The sequence below is a fragment of the Chenopodium quinoa genome, unplaced genomic scaffold (assembly GCF_001683475.1).
Source record: "Chenopodium quinoa cultivar QQ74 unplaced genomic scaffold, ASM168347v1, whole genome shotgun sequence".
NCBI lineage: Eukaryota > Viridiplantae > Streptophyta > Magnoliopsida > Caryophyllales > Amaranthaceae > Chenopodium > Chenopodium quinoa.
The window spans coordinates 782,868-802,052 of NW_018744626.1; the positions used below are offsets into that span (position 1 = coordinate 782,868).

The 19,185-nt window shown below is 33.7% G+C and overlaps 3 protein-coding genes and 2 non-coding genes across 6 annotated transcripts; 1 reads left to right on the top strand and 4 right to left on the bottom strand.

Moving 5' to 3' along the window:
- Positions 1-767: 767 nt before the first annotated feature.
- Positions 768-2,293, top strand: LOC110700774 (F-box protein SKIP23-like). Its single transcript, XM_021878372.1, has one exon. It carries the CDS (start codon positions 882-884, stop codon positions 2,100-2,102), a length of 1,221 nt encoding a protein of 406 aa, XP_021734064.1. The 5' UTR covers positions 768-881; the 3' UTR covers positions 2,103-2,293.
- A 2,109-nt stretch (positions 2,294-4,402) lies between these two features.
- On the bottom strand, positions 4,403-6,252 carry LOC110700313. The gene is made up of 3 exons (XM_021877833.1): positions 5,825-6,252; positions 5,360-5,466; positions 4,403-5,194 (listed from the first exon to the last, which is right to left on the bottom strand). The coding sequence occupies exons 1-3, from the start codon at positions 6,220-6,222 to the stop codon at positions 4,692-4,694; spliced, it is 1,008 nt and encodes a 335-aa protein (XP_021733525.1). The 5' UTR covers positions 6,223-6,252; the 3' UTR covers positions 4,403-4,691.
- A 5,738-nt stretch (positions 6,253-11,990) lies between these two features.
- TRNAS-GCU lies at positions 11,991-12,072 on the bottom strand. Its single transcript has one exon. It is a non-coding gene; the product is annotated as a tRNA-Ser (tRNA).
- Positions 12,073-14,724: 2,652 nt separating this feature from the next.
- TRNAS-GCU lies at positions 14,725-14,806 on the bottom strand. The gene has a single exon. It is a non-coding gene; the product is annotated as a tRNA-Ser (tRNA).
- A 539-nt stretch (positions 14,807-15,345) lies between these two features.
- On the bottom strand, positions 15,346-18,036 carry LOC110700314 (ylmG homolog protein 1-2, chloroplastic-like). Of its 2 annotated transcripts, none has more exons than XM_021877835.1 (2): positions 17,113-18,036; positions 15,346-15,624 (listed from the first exon to the last, which is right to left on the bottom strand). In XM_021877835.1, exon 1 carries the CDS (start codon positions 17,911-17,913, stop codon positions 17,164-17,166), a length of 750 nt encoding a protein of 249 aa, XP_021733527.1. In that variant the 5' UTR covers positions 17,914-18,036; the 3' UTR covers positions 15,346-15,624; positions 17,113-17,163. The 2 variants fall into 2 exon arrangements, with proteins under 2 accessions (XP_021733527.1, XP_021733526.1); XM_021877834.1 differs by having other exon boundaries at positions 15,346-15,680; positions 17,113-18,035.
- Between the last annotated feature and the right edge of the window lie 1,149 nt (positions 18,037-19,185).

Below are 19,185 nucleotides of genomic sequence, written 5' to 3' on the forward strand. Positions count from 1 at the left end.
TGCAGGAAAACTACTTATTATTGTACGCCTGTACTAGTTTTAATTGACTTGTAGATTGAGCGATTAGCCTTCTGGAAACAGCTTGGTATTGGTCAGCGTATATCTTCTTTCTTGCGTGAAAGCGTGATAGTGTATAATTTTGCATCTTCGGAGACCTTCAATAAAAATGGAACGATACAGAGAAGATTCTGCATTAGTAATTTTTTTTACTAATAGTGTCATTTGCATAATTGCATTACTCATGTCATATTTACAAGCTATAATAATATTTTTTTAACCATTTTTGCTGGTTTATTATATTTATAAATAAAAAACTTCCTCCTGTAGAAGCTTGTTGGATTCATCACAACGTTTATGTATGCAAAATGTTAACTTTTGCCATATTACCCTAGTTTATTATTATTTGCAACAAAGAAATATCTTATGTTTTATAAATAATGTAATAAGAAACGAATGTAATACTACCTCTGAATGACTGAATCATATTATATGCAACTTTGGGGTATTATTTGTGAGATATAAAAAAATTCCAAAGTTGCATATAATACGATCCGGAAGTAGTATTTATATTTAGAAGTATATAAACATTACTCGTCAAAAAAAAAAAAAAAAGTATATAAACATTAATGATTTAAGTTGTTTATTGATAACTATAAAAATGAAATGATTACAAATGTAAAACAACAGTACTTTTTTCCTTTTGGCGCCAAAGCCAATGTTTATTTATAACGGTTTGAGCGGGAAAATAATGTTAGTAGTCTCCAAGTAAAATTGGCGGCAATAAAGACTAAAAACTGGCGCCAAAACTGATTACACTAATTCTTACTTAACCTTATCAATCAAAAATCTGCTCATTCTTCACAACTCACACCATAAGAAAAATGATCCGCCGGAAAAGTTCTTGGTCGGACTTACCATCAGAGCTTCTTTCAGCCATTGCCAGGCGCCTCGAAACACGAACCGATCTCTGCAAGTTCCGAGCAGTATGTTCGAAATGGCGGCGATCAGCCCCGAATTCTCTTCTCCTTCACAAAAACCTTTTATCCCCTCTTTTACCCCACAAAATCTCAACCCTCACTCCTCCCCTTCTAGACAAGAACAGATCAAGTCATATGTCGTCGGAAATTCCTGGAAAATCTTTAATCACAGTACCATGCTCTGTTTTTCTCCTTCGGCCGTCTCGAAATCTGAAGGCCTCACCTTGGTTAATTACTGTTGAGGAGTTAAACCCAGGTAAATTCTACCTTAGGAAACCTCTTTCTCGGATTAACATCAAATATTTGCCTGAAAATTTCCCAAAGGTTTTGCAATTATCTGATTTGAAAGTGATTGAACTTGGGAAATTCTGTACTTTACGGTCAGCAGATAGACCTTTGGACATGTTTGAGAGCCGATGTTTAAGGAACAAAGTGGTTTTATTTGTGGATCCGAAACATAAAAACAATCCTACAATTGATAATTGTACTGCTATGGTATTGTATGGTAATGGGACTTTATCCGCAATTAGGCTGAACAACGAGGAAGAAAAATATCTGAATACCAAAGGAAGGAATTTTGATGATATCCTCAACTTCAATGGAAGGGTATATGCTATTGATCTTCGCGGAAGATTGTATCGAACGGGTTATGATCTGTTATCGATGTTGGAGATTGTAGGGGAGCCAATAGGTTTGACAACTGATAAAAAGAAATGTCTGGTAGAATTGTTAGGTGAACTCTATGTTGTTGTTTATAGATGTCAGAGGTCTGGAAACCGATCACCTATCAGTTTCGAGGTGTATAGATTGCAAGAAGAGGAGGAGGAATGGGAAATGGTCGAAGATATATGTGATCGTATACTATTTGTAACGTTGGATGGCTGCTTCTTTGCCAACAAAAATTATTTTCCTGGTTGTAGAGGTAATTCGATTGTGTACTATAAAAAAACCTTCCCTCAATATACGGGTGCTACTGGTAGTTTTGATATTGGTATTTTCCATTTTGATGATGGGCGTGTAATTAATGTATATGGATGGCCTATAGCGCCTTCTCCTCGATATTCTGAGGTGTTCTGGCCACCCCCAGCGTGGCTTTTGCCGGATACTGAATCAGCCACTAAGTAAGATGTGCTTCTAACTTTTATTTCAGTGCAATCTTATATGATCAACAAGTATACTTTAAGATGGTTACTTTGTATGATTATGAGACGTACGAAGTATCACATTTACTAGTTTAGATAATCTCCGAGTATTAATGTGGCAATTGTTATGGAAGAAAGCTCTTTTGAAGAGGAAGAAGAAGAGATAGACAGCTATGAAGAGGAAGACGAAGACGAAGAGGAAGAGGAAGAGGAAGAGGAAGAGGAAGAAAGCTCTGAAGAGGAAGAGGAAGATGAAGAGGAAGACAGCCCGGAAGAGGAAGGGCTACAAAGTGGTTATCCGGGTGGAGTTAATCAATATCCCTTAGTGGCAGTGCAAGTAGTAACATTGCCCAGCTTTATACAAGTTGCAGACCATGCTAAACCTATTGACACCACTTTTACCGAGGTAGATAAGTTAGTCTTTCATAAGCCGAAAAAAAGAAAATTGGTTTTTACTTTTTAGGTTGTTAGTGCATCTTCTAAGTTTTTATATATGCTTTTGCAGATTGTTCAAAATGGTGTTTCACAGGCAAAATTTCAAGGAATAAAGGTGAGCTCTCATTTGGTCCCGATTTTGAAGAAAATATGGGATAAACACGGGAACATAATGCAAGGACATGTACTGCAAACTAATGACCAGCTAACATGGGCCTTGGAGTCACTAGCCAATGTGATCATTCTTCTTCAAAGCCATTCAGGAATGTTCTTAGATGGTTTCCAAGCTGCATACTTGAATTCATCTTCAGGGTATACGCTTTAGATTGGATTGGCTAATTCCTTTCGTACAAAAGGCCATGGCTGTACACAATGAGCAGCAGCAGGTACATTATGTGCAGGGACTTGAGATGTCGAAATCCAATCTTCTTGCACAGTTGCATGATCTGGATTGTAGATTGGCTCAACAAAGAAACCTTCTAGCCGGGATGGCTGTGGCCTCAGCTCCTCTAGCTCATATAGACCTAAAGAATGTGCTTGGCTGAAGGATGATGTGTAGATTTCAAGCTCACAATGTTTTGTTATGGTAAATTTTTTCAATGGTTGTTCAATTGCATTTTAATCGAATACTTGTAAAGTTTGCTTTTGACTTATACTCTCAAATATCAAGATGAATCTGATGTTACCCTAATTACAGAGAACGTTCAAAGTTAAATCACACACCTATAGTACTGTCTTTAAGATTTTCTACCTAAGCTCTAATAGTTTTCCTTGCAATTTCATTTTCAGGTACCAGAACCAGTAGCTATCAGTAGAACCAGTAGCTATCAGTATATCCCTACATCAGCAAATGGCTTAGAAGAATTTCGTGATCATTTTCAATGTTTAATATGTCAACGGATTAGAAATATATTGGAACTATCCTGCAGTATTCTATTTTCAATTGCAGGGTCGCGATAGATGATTCCTGTATGATGAGTACGACGACTTGTTAATGTCTGAAACTGTTTCAGATTATGTAATTATTAGTAATGTAACCCTGATGTAATTGCAAAAGTGTTCTACAATTGCTCTTATTTTGGCAGGATCATGAAATGCATGACTTATTTTGGGCAGTTATGCTACTATTTACTACGAAGTATATGAAAAACTAATTAGTTGTACCTCGTATAAGAAATTAAGAAGTATAGACTATAAGCATTCATAGTGATATTAGTAGACAAATTTATAAGATTTCCCTGCTAATTTAAGACATTTAGGCTTAATATGGCATGTGAATTACGTGGGCACTTTTTCCCTTAAAAGACCTTCTGTATGTGTAAGACTCTAAGGAGCCCATTATTATTGTACTACTTTTTAAAGTACTTAAGCCCGAATACATACTAATACTTGTATAAGATATAGTATATGGAAAACATATCACATTTTCGTATAAGATAGAATTTGATTTTGTATATACAGAGTGTTACACATTATACTTGAGATATTATACGAAGCAATGAAAACGCGGCTTGCAATCTGCTGCTCAATGTCGATTTCAATGCGTTGATATATATTTTACTATGTCCTCTTGTGATACGCTTCTTGTTTATAAGTGCTGTTTGTTTGAGCAAGATTGCAAGAATAATCTGGACTTTTTTTAGCAATTTTTTTCTTTGTTTTTCTTTTTGTTTTTATTTTTTAAGAAATCTAATGGAGTATTTTCAAGCACTGGATTCATCATTTAAGTTTAACTATGAATAAGCTTGTCATCCCACAATTTTTAAGTTTTTAACTATTCATGGAATATGCGAAATAATGCAACTTGATTATCAATGTGTATATCGATCATCAGGTCTACTATCGTCATTCATAAAATAAAGAGCAAAGAACTTCTATAACTATAATCTAAGAATCTTTGACATGATTAAGCACCTTCAATTTCTGGTGTAAGAGTAGATACAGTTTACTACTTTAACTAGTTAATGAAAAAGGATTACTTATTATTGAGAAAGATGCTCATAGTATTGATAATGCTTAAGCAAAAATCAAATGCTACAATCTCCTCGACCACACTTGGACAACGCCTACCCATAATCTAGTAGTCATTCGAGTTTAATAAAACTAGCAACCAACGATAATCAGGAGTCCCTCTAAATCAACAGACTCCCTCCCCTAGGCATTTGTCCAAATCAATTGCAGATATGCTCTCCACAGCAGCAAGATTTAATCTACTGTCCGGCTTCTCCGATTCAGCAAGGAGCTTCAGTTTCAATTCTTCGACATGAGCTTTGGCTTTCTCAAGCTCCATTAAGGCAACCGCCAACTGTCTGCTCTTGTTTAGTGCAACAGCCTTTTCAACAAAGGGGACTAACCAATCTACTTTCAATTGCATAAGTTGGAGGTCTGACAAGGTTGAAACCAGATTATTTACTTGATGATCAGTCATTTTATTTGCTGAGGCATTTTGGAGAATGTTTATCACTTTTCCAACAGACTCCAAAGCCATGATTATAGTATCAGAACTACGAATTGCACTCTGTTCAATGATGTTCCCATATTTGGCCCAAACCTTTTCTAAGACAGGTACTAACTCAGACCTCACATCTTTTCCCTGAAATGCTGCTCTATTAGTTGGAAAAGATTGCAAGACTCCAGAACCTGAAATAAAGACGATATAGATGGGGCTCAGGAACCGAGTGAAGAATATTCTCGTAATGATCTCTGGTTCCATAGCTAAACAAATACTTCGTAGTAAAGAACAACTAAAAGCACAAAGCATATAGACAGTGACATCTTGTTTGATGGCGTCGAAGAAATAATTACCTCCTTCAGCCTTCTTAGTATTGACCACCACTGGTTGCTTCATATCTTCAACTTGTGCATCCTTGCCGCAGAGATCTGGTTTTACCTTTTGCTCTTCGTCGGGATTCCTTAATAAACAAACAAAATAATAAGTTATAATGCAGGACTCATTGCTACAAAACCCTCTGAACTATATCACACATATATAAATTAACCAGAGCTTTGATCATTTTCATTATGTGTACTAAACAATTTTACTTTAAAAAGGAGTAATAATTTTATAGCCTTCTTTCTCCTCTTTTCAGAGGTATTCCTTTCATGATCACAGAACGCCATAACACAAATTTAGAACACAACACAAACAAGTAAAATTGACTAATTCGGCATCCTAGACTTAGTTGGTGATGACAGAGTTATTGATCTTTGAATTACATAACAATGGCTGTGCACACAATGTAGAGAAAATCAAAGGAAAATTAAGTATACCATGTCGAAAAATGCCATAATGATTGCAAAAAGCCAGCATGCATTGGCTTAAGCCCAATAATCTCACTATCCTTGAGGTGTTGGACCTTCTCTAGTCCCTTGCTTACTCTTTCAAATAGATAATCATCGGAGATGTGATCTCCACCAAAACGAAGAAAACAACTTCTTTGAGAGACAACGCGATTAGGTTGACATCCTCGAAACTCCCTAGCAGAAACAAAGAAGCAGCAATCAAAGCCTACAAACAAGGCACGATCACCCAAATGCTTAACCTCGAACCACCTACAAAGAGCTTCATTTAACTTGAAAACCTTGAACCATACATTCCCTTGAGCACAAACACCTGCCCAAACAACAAGATAAAGATCCCCACACGATTCCACCAATCGTTTTCGCATATAATAATCATAAGTAACACCATTATCTTACTCCCCCCCCCCCCCAACGAATCGCGATATTAACAATAGTCTTCACCACCCTAGCCTTGTCATTAATAGCATAAACTCGGCCCGAACGATCCACAGCACAAACCATCCCTTTAAACAGAACAACGTCATCAAAATGAGCATCCCCAGTGTAACACAAATACCACAATTTCCTACCATTCGATTTCAAAGCAGCTAAATTCCCTCCTTCATACAACACCACAACTGTAAAATCATCCACAGTTTTAATCGATTTCGGATTCGGATACATAATCACCTTATAAGCAGAGCATATGAGTGATCGACGAGGTATAAGTGAGTACGAAGCCCCAAATTATACTTCTTTTGATCCTCGATCACAACCCTAAAATTATAACCTTTAGCAATTTCAGTCACATTATAATCACACAAATTTAGGGATTTGGGGAAATCCTTGGACAAATTCCCAGCAAAATCTCTAGAAAAAGGACACAAAACACGAAAATTACCCGAATTCGATTTCTCAACAGTTAAAACCGAAAAATCAGAAGGCGAATCAACTGATTGAACAACAAAAACAGAGGATGAAACAAGAAACAACGAATCACACTTATGCCTCTCATTGATAGCTTCAGCAGTAATTCTACGAGGGAAATTTGGGGATATGAAATTAGGGTTTTGGGGAGGAATTAAAGAGCGCCATTTTCGACAAACTGATCGAAATCGAGAAACATGGTGAGGACTTACGAGGCGAGCGGCGATTGCGGCGAGGTATTCTTTCGGGAGTTCCGAACAGCCGGCGGGTGGTGCGGCGAGGCGGCGGCGATTTCCGATGGTTTCTCTCTCCTCGTTGTTCGTCGCCATGACTAGTGCGCCAAGTTTGTTGCGATGTGTTCTGTTAGTACAAGACTATAGAGTATAATAGGGCGGGAGAATGAGTAGTAGGGGTGTTTGCGGTGCGGTTTGGATCATAAATCGCAAAAGTGCGGTTTGTAATTTTTTCAAACTGCACCAAATCGCACATTTAAAAAAACCGCACCGCACTATATGCGGTTCGGTGCGGTGCGGTTTAACCGTATTTATTAAAATTGTAATTATTCTTTTTAAAACAAAACTTTTATTTTATTTTATAATTATTTGTTTATAGTTAAAATTTTAAACTCTTTTTAATTAACCTATAACTAACTAATAGTTAAAGATTAGCTCATAAATTATAATTTTTTTTATATAATTTTAATGAAAATATAGTATAAAAATCGCATAATGCGGTTTGCGGTGCGATTTGGTCTCAATATTTTTGAAAACCGCACCAAATTGCAAACCACGGTTTGGTAATTTTTAAAAACCGCACCGCAATTTTCAAACCGCAAATCGCACCAAATCGCAAAATTGCGGTTTGGTGTGGTGTAAACCGCACTCTATACAGACCTAATGAGTAGTTCTATCGTTAAAGCTAGGTTTTTGTTAAACCAAAAAAAAAAAGAGCTAGGTTTTTGGGAAATGGAATACTTCCTATTTTAGGATCATGATGATTCATTGATTCTCTTGCGGGTGTTATGGTAATCGTGGAAATCTAGTGGTTGAAATTGTTTAATGCTCCTGAAAAGTATGTATTATTGTGGTTAATTATCTTTCATCAATGTATGTATAATTACGTATATGATTAATTATACGTTGCGTGTATGATTCATTGTTATTGTTGAGTATTGTGTATTATACAGAGTATATACCATTGTAATACTAAAAAAGTAATAAAAATACTCCGTAGTAAAATATTGTTTTTGTTGATTATTATGTACTATATTTAACATTATATGATTCATTGTTCTTGTTGATTATTATAAGACATATTCTGTTTATCACCTTATTGTCACTTATTTCATAATTCCTATTTCGTATAGGCAGATGTACCATGCGCATGATACACTCGTTAAAAAAAATATAGAGAAATTTAATGAACATATATATATAGTTAGAGTGAAAACAACGTACTATCATAATGTAAAGAATATATAGATCTCTTGATAAACTATTTTAAATGTCCATGTTTGTTCTTTGATTGTAAATGTATTGTACTTTTATTGTCACATAATGTTCATTGCTTACCGTGATATGCTCTTTTAATTTTTTCTTTATATCACGGTGGATAAATATAAATAATGTTTATTATATACTAATATAATTACTTTTTTTAAAATTAAAGTCGCTGGTGTCTTTGAAATTGCACTCATTTCATGAAAAGCAATTTCATATGAGTTCAGATAATGGTTAAAAATTCAAATAAGTTTTTATTTAAGTTCAAATAAGTTTTTATAAGGGTGAAATTAATAGGAGCTAATCAAGTTCATTTTTTACTCTAATTAATTAGTACAAATGAAGTATGGAGTAAATAATACGGAGTAAGAATGAGCTCAAACAAACAAAAATTAAGTGAATAGAGCTACACCCATTGTTGAAAAATGCAATATCCTGCTATGTTGAAATTATATTTAAGCGGGGAAAAAGAGACCCAAGAAAACTCGAAAGAACTCGAATAATTTGAAATATCATGACCACAAATCAAATGACCAAATTTTTAAATTTAGGTTGGGTGTGCTCAAACTTTGGATAAGTCTTATTAAGTTGGGATCATCAAACATGTCACTATTTAATTGGATTCAACTCATTTATGCACTCAACAAGGTGAAGAACAAAAAAATATTCATTGGTGCAAATTATAAGTTAAAGAAGATAAAAGCCAAACAATTTTGCATTTGAACACTTTTTATACAATTTAATCTAAAATAACACTACATATTACACAATTCTATTTATTTTAGGTCTTTGTAAAATAATATAGCTGAAAGAAACATATACCTTAAGGACTCTTGATGACAATGACCTCAATCTTGGCAAGCTAAGAAACCTCCAGGATTCGTGATCATGCTGAAAACAACATCGAAACAAGCATATAAACCTCGAACACACTCATGATCACTCGTCATATATACCAGAAAGTAAGCATAAGACGAGCGGCAAGCTTAGTGAAATAATAGAGCCTTGGCAAGAAACAGATCATCTGCATCTAGAGGCTCAGAAACAGCATAGAATCGATCATGCTTCAACAGCGCGTTTTGAGCCTCAGGATGCAGATTACCCATTTCTAACCAAACTATGAATTGGAACCTTGGTTGTGACATACATACACAATTAGTCATGAACCAAACAATTTATACTGGTGGGACATAAGGCATTGGGTTCTTTTAATCTTGAACAAATAGCATCAATCTTTTTTTCTTTTTTCAGCCAATCATACGTCAGCCTTCCTATTTTTTCAGTTGAAAAGGATGTTTGGACTAGACTGCTTTTTATCATCAATGTTACAAATATTCTTTGGCATACAAATGTGATACTCTCAATCATCAGGTTTATTTATAAAATATTCTCTTGGCATCGATTGTGATACCAACATCTGTAGGTAACTACTAAGTACGGATCGGAGTATATATTACACTAGGCGTGACCAAAAAGACTAGACATTTATGAAGAATGATCCTACTGAGTCAGCACCTCTCACAGGTTTAGCCAGCCTAGCCTCGCAAGGCATTGCTTGAGGGTAGAGGGAGGAGGTAAGGGAATCTCCTACTCCCAAGCATTTTGTAGTTGGTGGGGCTCGAACTCGTGACCTCAAAGTCACAAGGTGAGTTTCCCCCCAACTAAAAAAACGCAGAGGATTCTAAGTTAATATGCAATACGGAGCAAGTATGAATAAAAGTCCTTAAAAAATACGGTTAAAAAAAAACCTGGAATCAGTTCTATACCAATAGATATAAAGAGTTATGTATAATATACAATCTAACGTCTTAAATTAATTAATTTGTAGGGGTATGATTCTTGGCCTGGAATCACTAAAGAATGTTAAAGAACTCTAATCAACGTTAAGTTTACTTGATTTTATTAAAACTAAACAAAAATTAATTACAATAACGGACTATTTCTTATGAAATATTTAATGTTAATTTTCACTAAATTAAAAATGATTCATTTTTTTACTTATTAAAGGTGATTTTTTCAATAATTACAATTGATTTTTACAAATTAAATTTAACTTTCATTGGTAGTCCATGTGTATTGATGATTTGAATGAATAAAATGTTAAATTATTATTAACATATACGTAAGAAATAACTAACATAATTTGGTCTTGTTTGTTTCATCTCATAATTAGTCTTCCTTTAAATTAATTAACTTATTAAAATTAATTCCTATTGATTCAACATTGTTTTATACAAGTATATATTAAGGATGTTAATAAATTTGGTCTTGTTTGTTTCATCTCATAGCTGTTCTTCCTTTAATTTGACTTATCAAAATTAATTCCTATTGATTCAGTTTTCTTTTTTAATTAATGTTGAAATAATAATAATAATAATAAATAAATTTAATTAAGTCCGTACATTATACAATCAATCAATCAAAGCCTTAATCCAATAAGTATCCGTGCATTACACAAGTTCTGAACTAATTGGGTGGATCGCACAATAATTATGTTGTTAAATGTCCTGATGAGGAAATCAAGTGCATGAAAGAATTATAAGGAGTAGCATAATAGGTTGTGGCCTGGTTATTAATGCATTAAACTGAATATTCCAATAGTAATCTTAGGTAGATTTAGTATTACAATATTTACAAACTCCACCTACCATCAGCCAATTAACTTCATTCACAAGCATGTTTACTTGCTCATCAAACCATAATCTTGACCAACCAACAAACTAAACCAAACATTTTGAAAATTATATCCAAATTAACCTGCAAATTTTCATATTTGAGGTATTCCATTAGAATTCAATCTGATCTTTTACTAAATTCGAGCTCTCGGTTCATTGTGGGGGATTGTTGCAATCACATGAGCTCACCAGGCCAGAAAACCTCGAGGACTAATGATGATGCTTGCCTGCTTGGAACAATAAAGCCGAAACAAGCCTACATGTATTATGTATATACCTCAAAGACTCGTGAACTGAAGTCATATATATATGATCATGCTGGTGCCGTGGTGCACAAGTGAAATGGAGAGCGAGCCTTGGCAAGAAACAGATCATCTGCATCTAGAGGCTCAAAAATAATGGAAGAAGATCGATCATGCTTCCACCACGCGTGCACTTTGAGCCTCAGGATGCAGATTACCCATTTCTAACCAAACAAATTAAAGCCGCTTGAATTGCTTACAATATGAGTAATAACAAAAAAACATATTATGCAATGCAATTTATACTACTCGGAGTTACATGAGTTAAAATAATGGTGGGGTATAAATGATAAGGCATTGGGTTCTATTGATCTCCAACATCGAGTATCAATCTTTAAATTGAAAGGGATGTTTAGACTAGACCACTTTTTTCCTCAAAATTACACATATTCTTTGGCATTTTAATGTGATACTATAAATAAACAGAATTTTATGTAAGATATACTCTTGGCATCGATTTATGATACCAATATTTGTATCTATAAATATATTCCACGAATTAAACTAATCGCCGCAAATTATTTACGTACGTATTACATCGGGTATGATTAAAAAACAAAAAAAAAAAAAAAAAAAAAAAAAACCGAACTTATAAGAAAAAATATTATGATGGAAAAAAAATATTTGCCGCAGCCAGGTGTTGAACCTGGAATCTCGAAATCCGAAATTTAACCAAGTACAAAGTTGCGAAAAAATTTATATATTTTCTAACAAATAATCCTATTATAAAATAAAATAGAAAAATAAAAAACGTCGCCTGAGAGATTCGAAATCTCGCGGGGAAACCCCATGTACTTAGCAGGCTCACGCCTTAACCACTCGGCCAAAGCAACTTCAATGAATATTCTTGATTCCTTTTAAATATTAAATAATATTGCCTCATCATTCTTTTTCCTAAATATCTTGTGATTAAATTTCTTTTAAATGAATAAATTGAGCTTTGAATTAATTCCTCAACAAAATTCGTTATTTTTTGCTTCTTAAATAATGAAATGTTTGAAGTGTCAAATTTGAAGGTAATTCTTTTCTTCTACTTCATCTGTTTTAAATTGATGTGCTTATATCACTTTTTCATGGTTAAATTTTTATGACTTTGACCAAATATATATTCTCATTACCTTTATTTAATTTTTTAAAAAAAATGTCACGTGAGATATAGTTAAAATTGTCTCAATGTGTAGTTCTTTTTGTTTTTGTTTGTTTGTTTTTCGTTCAATAACATGTAGTTTAATTTAATAATATTACTGATTTTATTTATTTATTTATTTTTTATAATACGTTATTGAAGCATCGATGGTCAAAAATATGTTTTAAAGGCCATGCAAAATAGAAATGAGCACATTATTTTGAATGGAGGAGTACCTTTATTTATTGTTTACAAAAATTAATGGTCATTCTTGTAAGATGAAGTACAGTAAATCGTGTATTCATTATTGGTAATATCTTTTCATCGTGGAGTTACTTAGTCAATAGTTCTACTATAGATTGAGCTGATACACATACAATCATTGTATGTAGATGTTGTCCCTACATACAATACCAATAGAAATTTGACACATCAACTCAAATGGGAGAAAATTAGAAGTCAAATATAAATTGAATGTAATGGAACTTGTGCCTATTATTTTAACCAATAAAAACATGACAAATTAGAGTTGTATGAAAGGACCAAATACAACAATTGTATGTGTAGTTTATTGTTACGCGTAGTAATTATTGAAAATTTGTCTATTTGTAAAGCATGCTCATTAGGTTGATTAGCATGTTGTATATATATAGTACAGTGCACCTATTGATAAGTTCAATACTATTGTGACCTATTCTCCAATTAACTCACTTGCCGGACATACCGCATATTGATCAGCCAGCTAGGGCGATCGATGATGACGGCATGAGCGACCAAGAGCATAGGGCCTGTTCTCTTCAGCTTAATTTCAGTTTAGTTCAGTTCAGTTCAACTCCAATCAGTTCAGTTCAGCTCAATTCAACTCCTAATTCCTTCTCTCATAATCAATTTATTTCAGCTCTATTCAGTTCAGCTTCAATCATTTCAGTTCAGCTCAGTTCAGTAAATCAGAACAGATCTTTAGGCCTCAAAATTCAATATGTATTGTGTGTTTTAATTACAACTTCCTTTTTCTCTATATTGTAGGTACTCTTAATTTTTTTTTAAAAATTAATACCAAAATGAAATGATATACATATACAAGTAAAAACGAACTTATTATGTATTGAGAAATTATGCATAATTTCTTTATGAGCTCACAATGACTCTAGTGAGTGTACTCAATCCACTAATTAAATGAAACAATTAGTCCACATTGAATTAGTTTGTCCACTAAGATAGATTAATCATCCATTTCAATGAAGCATGATTAACTTCAATTCAGATACATATTACTATATGAGGCAATAAATTAGATAACAATGGAGATCGAATTGTTAGGACAAGCTCAAATGTACATACGTAGTCTATGACTCTGATAATATCTTGAGTATCCCTATGGAGGTGCTCGGGCTCATCAGCCTATTTGGATCGTTTACATTCATTCATACTCTGATACTCAACCATATGTTACAACATCTCATATATTATATGAAGCATAATATTAGATCGATGTTGCTCACAGTTTCAATCCTCAGCTCGTAACATAGTCTGGTGCAAGTCTTTGTTAATACCAAGTATTTTATGACATGTCACAAGCCTCTCGAGTCAAGCTTACATGACAATTTCGAGCATAAATTCAGTTGCTCACAACTCCGAATAGGTTGACATGCCCTAGCTAACATGATCAAGCATATAAACTTTGGACATAGAGTGACACAAAAAAGTTACATATATGACAAATTAATAGAACATACCAGCTAGCCATTTCATGCAGTATATCATAACTGAAATAAAGGCAGAAGAAGTAGCTTTGGCAAGAGACAGATCATCTGCATCTAGAGGCTCAAAAATGGTAGAAGATCATGCTTCAACGACACGCTACCCTTGAGCCTCAGGATGCAGATTACCAATTTCTAACCAAACTATATATACATGAATATATATGTTGTTCACATAATTATTAGTGACGATGAAAAGAAGCAATTTATACTAGCTACTGCCTACTGGTAGTATTCTAAGAGTTAAAGGGTGGGACATAAGGCATAAGTTCTTATACATCCAGAATCTATCTGCTTCTTAGACTACCAATCATATTATTCTAGGCTTCTTATATTTTTTTTTCACTTGAAAATGATGTTTAGACTAGACTGCTTTTTGTTCAAGATTATAATAAGATATTCGAATTCTTATGGCATATTGTAATGCTATATATTAATAATAATAATAATAATAATAATAATAATAATAATAATCAATTTTGTATTTTACCCAAGTTCATTTACATACAACTATAAGATATTCTTTGGCATCCATTGTGATTCTAACACTAATAAAGACAAAACTTAAAAGAAAGTGTAACAAAAAAAAAGAAAGAAATCGTCGCCTGAGAGATTCGAACTCTCGCGGGGAAACCCCATGTACTTAGCAGGCACACGCCTTAACCACTCGGCCAAAGCGACTTTGTTATCCAAGATTCCTGTTGTATTTATTTAACTGCAATTAATCATTCCTATCTTTAAATTATTCCACACATTTTAATTTGGTTCATTCGTTCATTTCATGGAAAATTCTAACTCAATAACTTGCTGTGATTATTATCATCTCATAAGATTTCTAAGGAAAATTTATGTAAATTCAAATTCAATTGTAAAATTAGGGAGTTTTGTGATATCTTAGAATCATGTATGTACGGACTATGGAGAAGTAAACTACTTGTTCTAATATTATGTAGTCGAACACCTAACAAGTGAACTTAATCAATTATCAACACTACCGCCATTTTCATTGTACATGATTATCCAAAATTAAATGATCACTCTGCAAGACTGCAAGATCAAGTTAGCACCCGAGCAATTCGAAGGACAGAGGATTCAAAGAACATTCAAGGTACAAAGCATTCAATATTGATTTTCCACCCTATACCAGCATATGTGTTCTTCGATGTAGGTAACAAAATCAATAGATGTCTCAAGAGTCAATACGTGAATATTGAATAATGTAAAGAAAAAAAAAAACCTGGATTCATATTAACACAAACTTGCTTCTTAAAATACCATCAAAAACACGATACAAAGTTCACCTACCATCCAAAAAAATGATGTACTCCGTACTAGAAAATATTGAAAATTTGTGTTTATCCTGTGCTAGCTGTTAACATTTCTATTTAAATTTTTGAGATTTAACCAAAGAGTAACAATCTATTCACATCAATCAGTTGTCGATGAAGTGGTTCATCATCATGATCGGCTTTGTTACTAGCCATAACTTCTCTCTGATCCTGGAGCAGAAAGAAACAACACTATTCATTCCTCCCATTTCCTTTAATTTCATTCCCTGAACAAATAACAAGCATTGCAGTGAGAACACTAGGGGGAGGGGAGGAAGACTAAATAGTATATAAAAGGCTTCAACAAATACCATCACAACGTATTCATGACCGAGGTTATTGATTGAAAATCAAACATAATTGATTTGTTAGACCTTAAATTTCTTTCTAAGGCAAAACGAATACACATAAACATTACAAAATTCTGTGCTCTGTTTTTTGGTAGAAGATAATGCACAAGGAGTTAAGAACCTCCTACTGCAATGAGCTCACAAACTATCAGAGTGTCAATAATAATCAACTCATAAACTATGTAGTTGGAGACGTCCATAAAGCAAGAAAATTGATATTCTAGATAACAATTATTTGCTAGATAATTCGATTCAAGATGATTATGCAAAAAGAAGGCTTGTTGGAACAAGTTCAAAATTTACAAATGAAGACAAACATTGATATGACTTGCTTCATGCTTGTTTCACTAGTTGATTTCCATCATGGACAACAATAACTTAGATGGGAGAAAAGGGGGAAATCACTTCACACATATAAAAACTCATGAAACAGGTTACAAAGAGGCTACAATGACCAAAGGTACTCTACTAATGTAGAATTAGCTGAACATGTTAACAAAATTGACCCAAAAGAAGCAACAACACCAATGTAAGTACAAGGGAAAAATCCCTGACATATAATACTCAGAGAAAAGTATAATGGAGTCTTGTTCAAAAGAGAAACACTAGCCCAGATTTCAGGTAAAGAAGCAAATAAATGATGCCAGCATTTCGAATAATATTAAATTACAACATGAACTTACAACAAGTACATCTAAGCAAAGACCGTTAGCTTCAAGAGCCTATGTTTCAAGACACTGTCCATAGTTGACATAGATACACACAAGGCATGAATTATAGCCCCAATAGATAAAGATGTGTTTATTTATCATTGTTGATAGAAGTAATTGATGTTGGCGAGTTATTCAGTATTTACTCTACATAGAGAGAGAGTGACTTGGTACAATAGTATGTGTCAAGTGACTCTTTTTTAGTGTGTATAAAGTAGCACCATTTAACCTCAAAACCAAGAGATAAAGCTGCATTTGTTAATCATGGTTGAATATGACTTCAACTTCCTCATTCAGATAAGGTAAATCGACAAGTGAGATTTAACAATTCAATAAAGGAATATGTAGCATTTAAGCCTACTAAAACATACAAAAAGTAACAAATTATAATCCATTACATCATAATCAACTAGCTAACATGTATCACTTGATCAATCCATGATCTAAAACAGTGATCATTAAACAATACAATATAATAGACTATGACCAATGAACTCAAACACGAAATGCGAAACCAAATGAAAAAAGATAGGCAAAAAAGTATACATATCATCAAGAATCAAACAAAACTTGACCAACATAGAAATAAGACCTTTTACCTCAAACTGAAACACAATTCTTCAAGACATATCATCACCAATACTCCACCATTAAGCTTTAGCATTGCCAAGAATCGACCCGAGTGTACCGAGAACGGCGAAAGCCAAGAGAGGGCTAAGATCAATATTAGAAACAGGAGGAACAATCTTCCTACAAAGGCTCAAAAAAGGATCAGTAAGGTCCCTAATAGCAGAAAAAGGCTGTCTATCCCAAGGCATATTAGGAAACCAGCTAAGTAATATCCTAACCATTAAAACCCCACTATAAATATCAAGCCATTTAGCAATTCCAGCAGCAATGGCAGTCAATGGAGGCCCACTTCGAACACCCTGAACAGAGGTGAAGAACAGGGGACCCACTGCACAAACAACATTGTCATGGATAAATTGAAGGGTTTCGAGCAGTTTAGGAGATGGGGTTAGGAAAAGGGTTTTTAGATTGAGGAATAGAGTGTTGATGATTTGGGGGATTTTGGAGGGGAGAGAAAGTGAAAGCGAAAACAGGGTAGTTAGGGTTTTGGTTAAATTTGAGAGAAATTGGGGGTTTTGAGGTGGGATTTGAGGGATATTAGGGTTCAAAGAGGAGAAAGTGAGGAATTTGGAATTCTGGGGTTTAATAGAGTAGGTTTTCAGGGGTTGTTTGAGAGAGATTTTGAGAGGAGGGATAGAAATTGCGGCGGAATTTGGAGGAGAGAGAAAGGCGATGGGTTGACGGTGGTGGATGTTGCGGCGGTGGAGAGCGGCGGAATTGAGGTTGGCGTAGAGAAGAAGGGATCCGTTGCCGGTTGTGATGGTCGCCATTTTTTGATCTCTGGTTTGCAGAGTTTGCTGGAAGATGAAAATGTTTCCTTTTGTTAAGAAAAAAAATTTTGGTTTTATTTGTGTACCAATATGTGATGTGTGCAACTAGCCACACTATCAAGTGATCTTTATTATCATTGACTAGATTACTCTTGCAACACTAACAAGTACTCACTCCGTTTTTAAATACTTCCTCTATTTCTATTTTTTGCACTATTCATTTGTCCTACTTTGACTAATGTTTGTGATTTATACATAAGAAAAAATATAGTCGTACTTGTTGGAATCATTTCAATGAATAGATTATTAATTTTCAATTGTTAGAATGTATACTTATTGATAATTAAAGATATTAGTGATCAAAGATTAACATCGGCATGCGTGTCCAAGAGAAATGAAGCAAGTATTTAAAAACGGAGGGAGTATGACATTGTGGCCAATTACGTATAAGAATTTGTGTTTAAGTAAATACTTATTTTGTAAATTTTACATAATGGAAATTACTTGTAATTTAATTTTTACTTAATGAAAAATACTACACATGAAACTCCAAATTTTGCAATTAATCAAGGGTATAGAATGTTTTTTAAATTATTATTTTTAGAGTTGTACGGGTTTGTCCCATAATTTGACAAGTAAAGGTGTAAATGTATCATGTAAAATCTCACATTGTCACAAGAAAGTTTAAAATTTCATTAGCGTGAAAATTTTATACAAAAAATGCAAACATAAACAAAAAGAGGAGGGAATAAACTTTAATGGACACTAAGACAAATCTTTTGCTTTTACTCAATGCTTTTGACTATGTATACTTCATACTAATAAATTATTTGTCAATTATTTCAAATTACACAATAAACATCTTAAATCCACACTTGGTATTAATTTTTCATTTTACATTAAGAAAGATACAAAATTTAAAACAAAGAATACCAAAGTTCATAAATAACTTACTCTATCGAATCCTTTTTGTTACTCCGTATCTGTTTACTTTTTTTTTGGTATTCCAAATTTTGAAAATATTTCATATGAGAATAAAAATTATAGGTATTGAAGACTAGAAGTGAACATGCATCCTGCGATTGATAAATGCATGGATGCACCATGGCAAGAAAAATGTCGTTGTTTTTAGGCTATTTGGCCCATTTATTTTCTATGAATCTATGATGGATAAGATTCCACTGAAAATGTTGCGAGTTCAACATGGTTTTTAGTTGGGCCTATGCAACCTAATTTGCTTCAATATGCTTATTTTAGTGTTATTGGATTTAC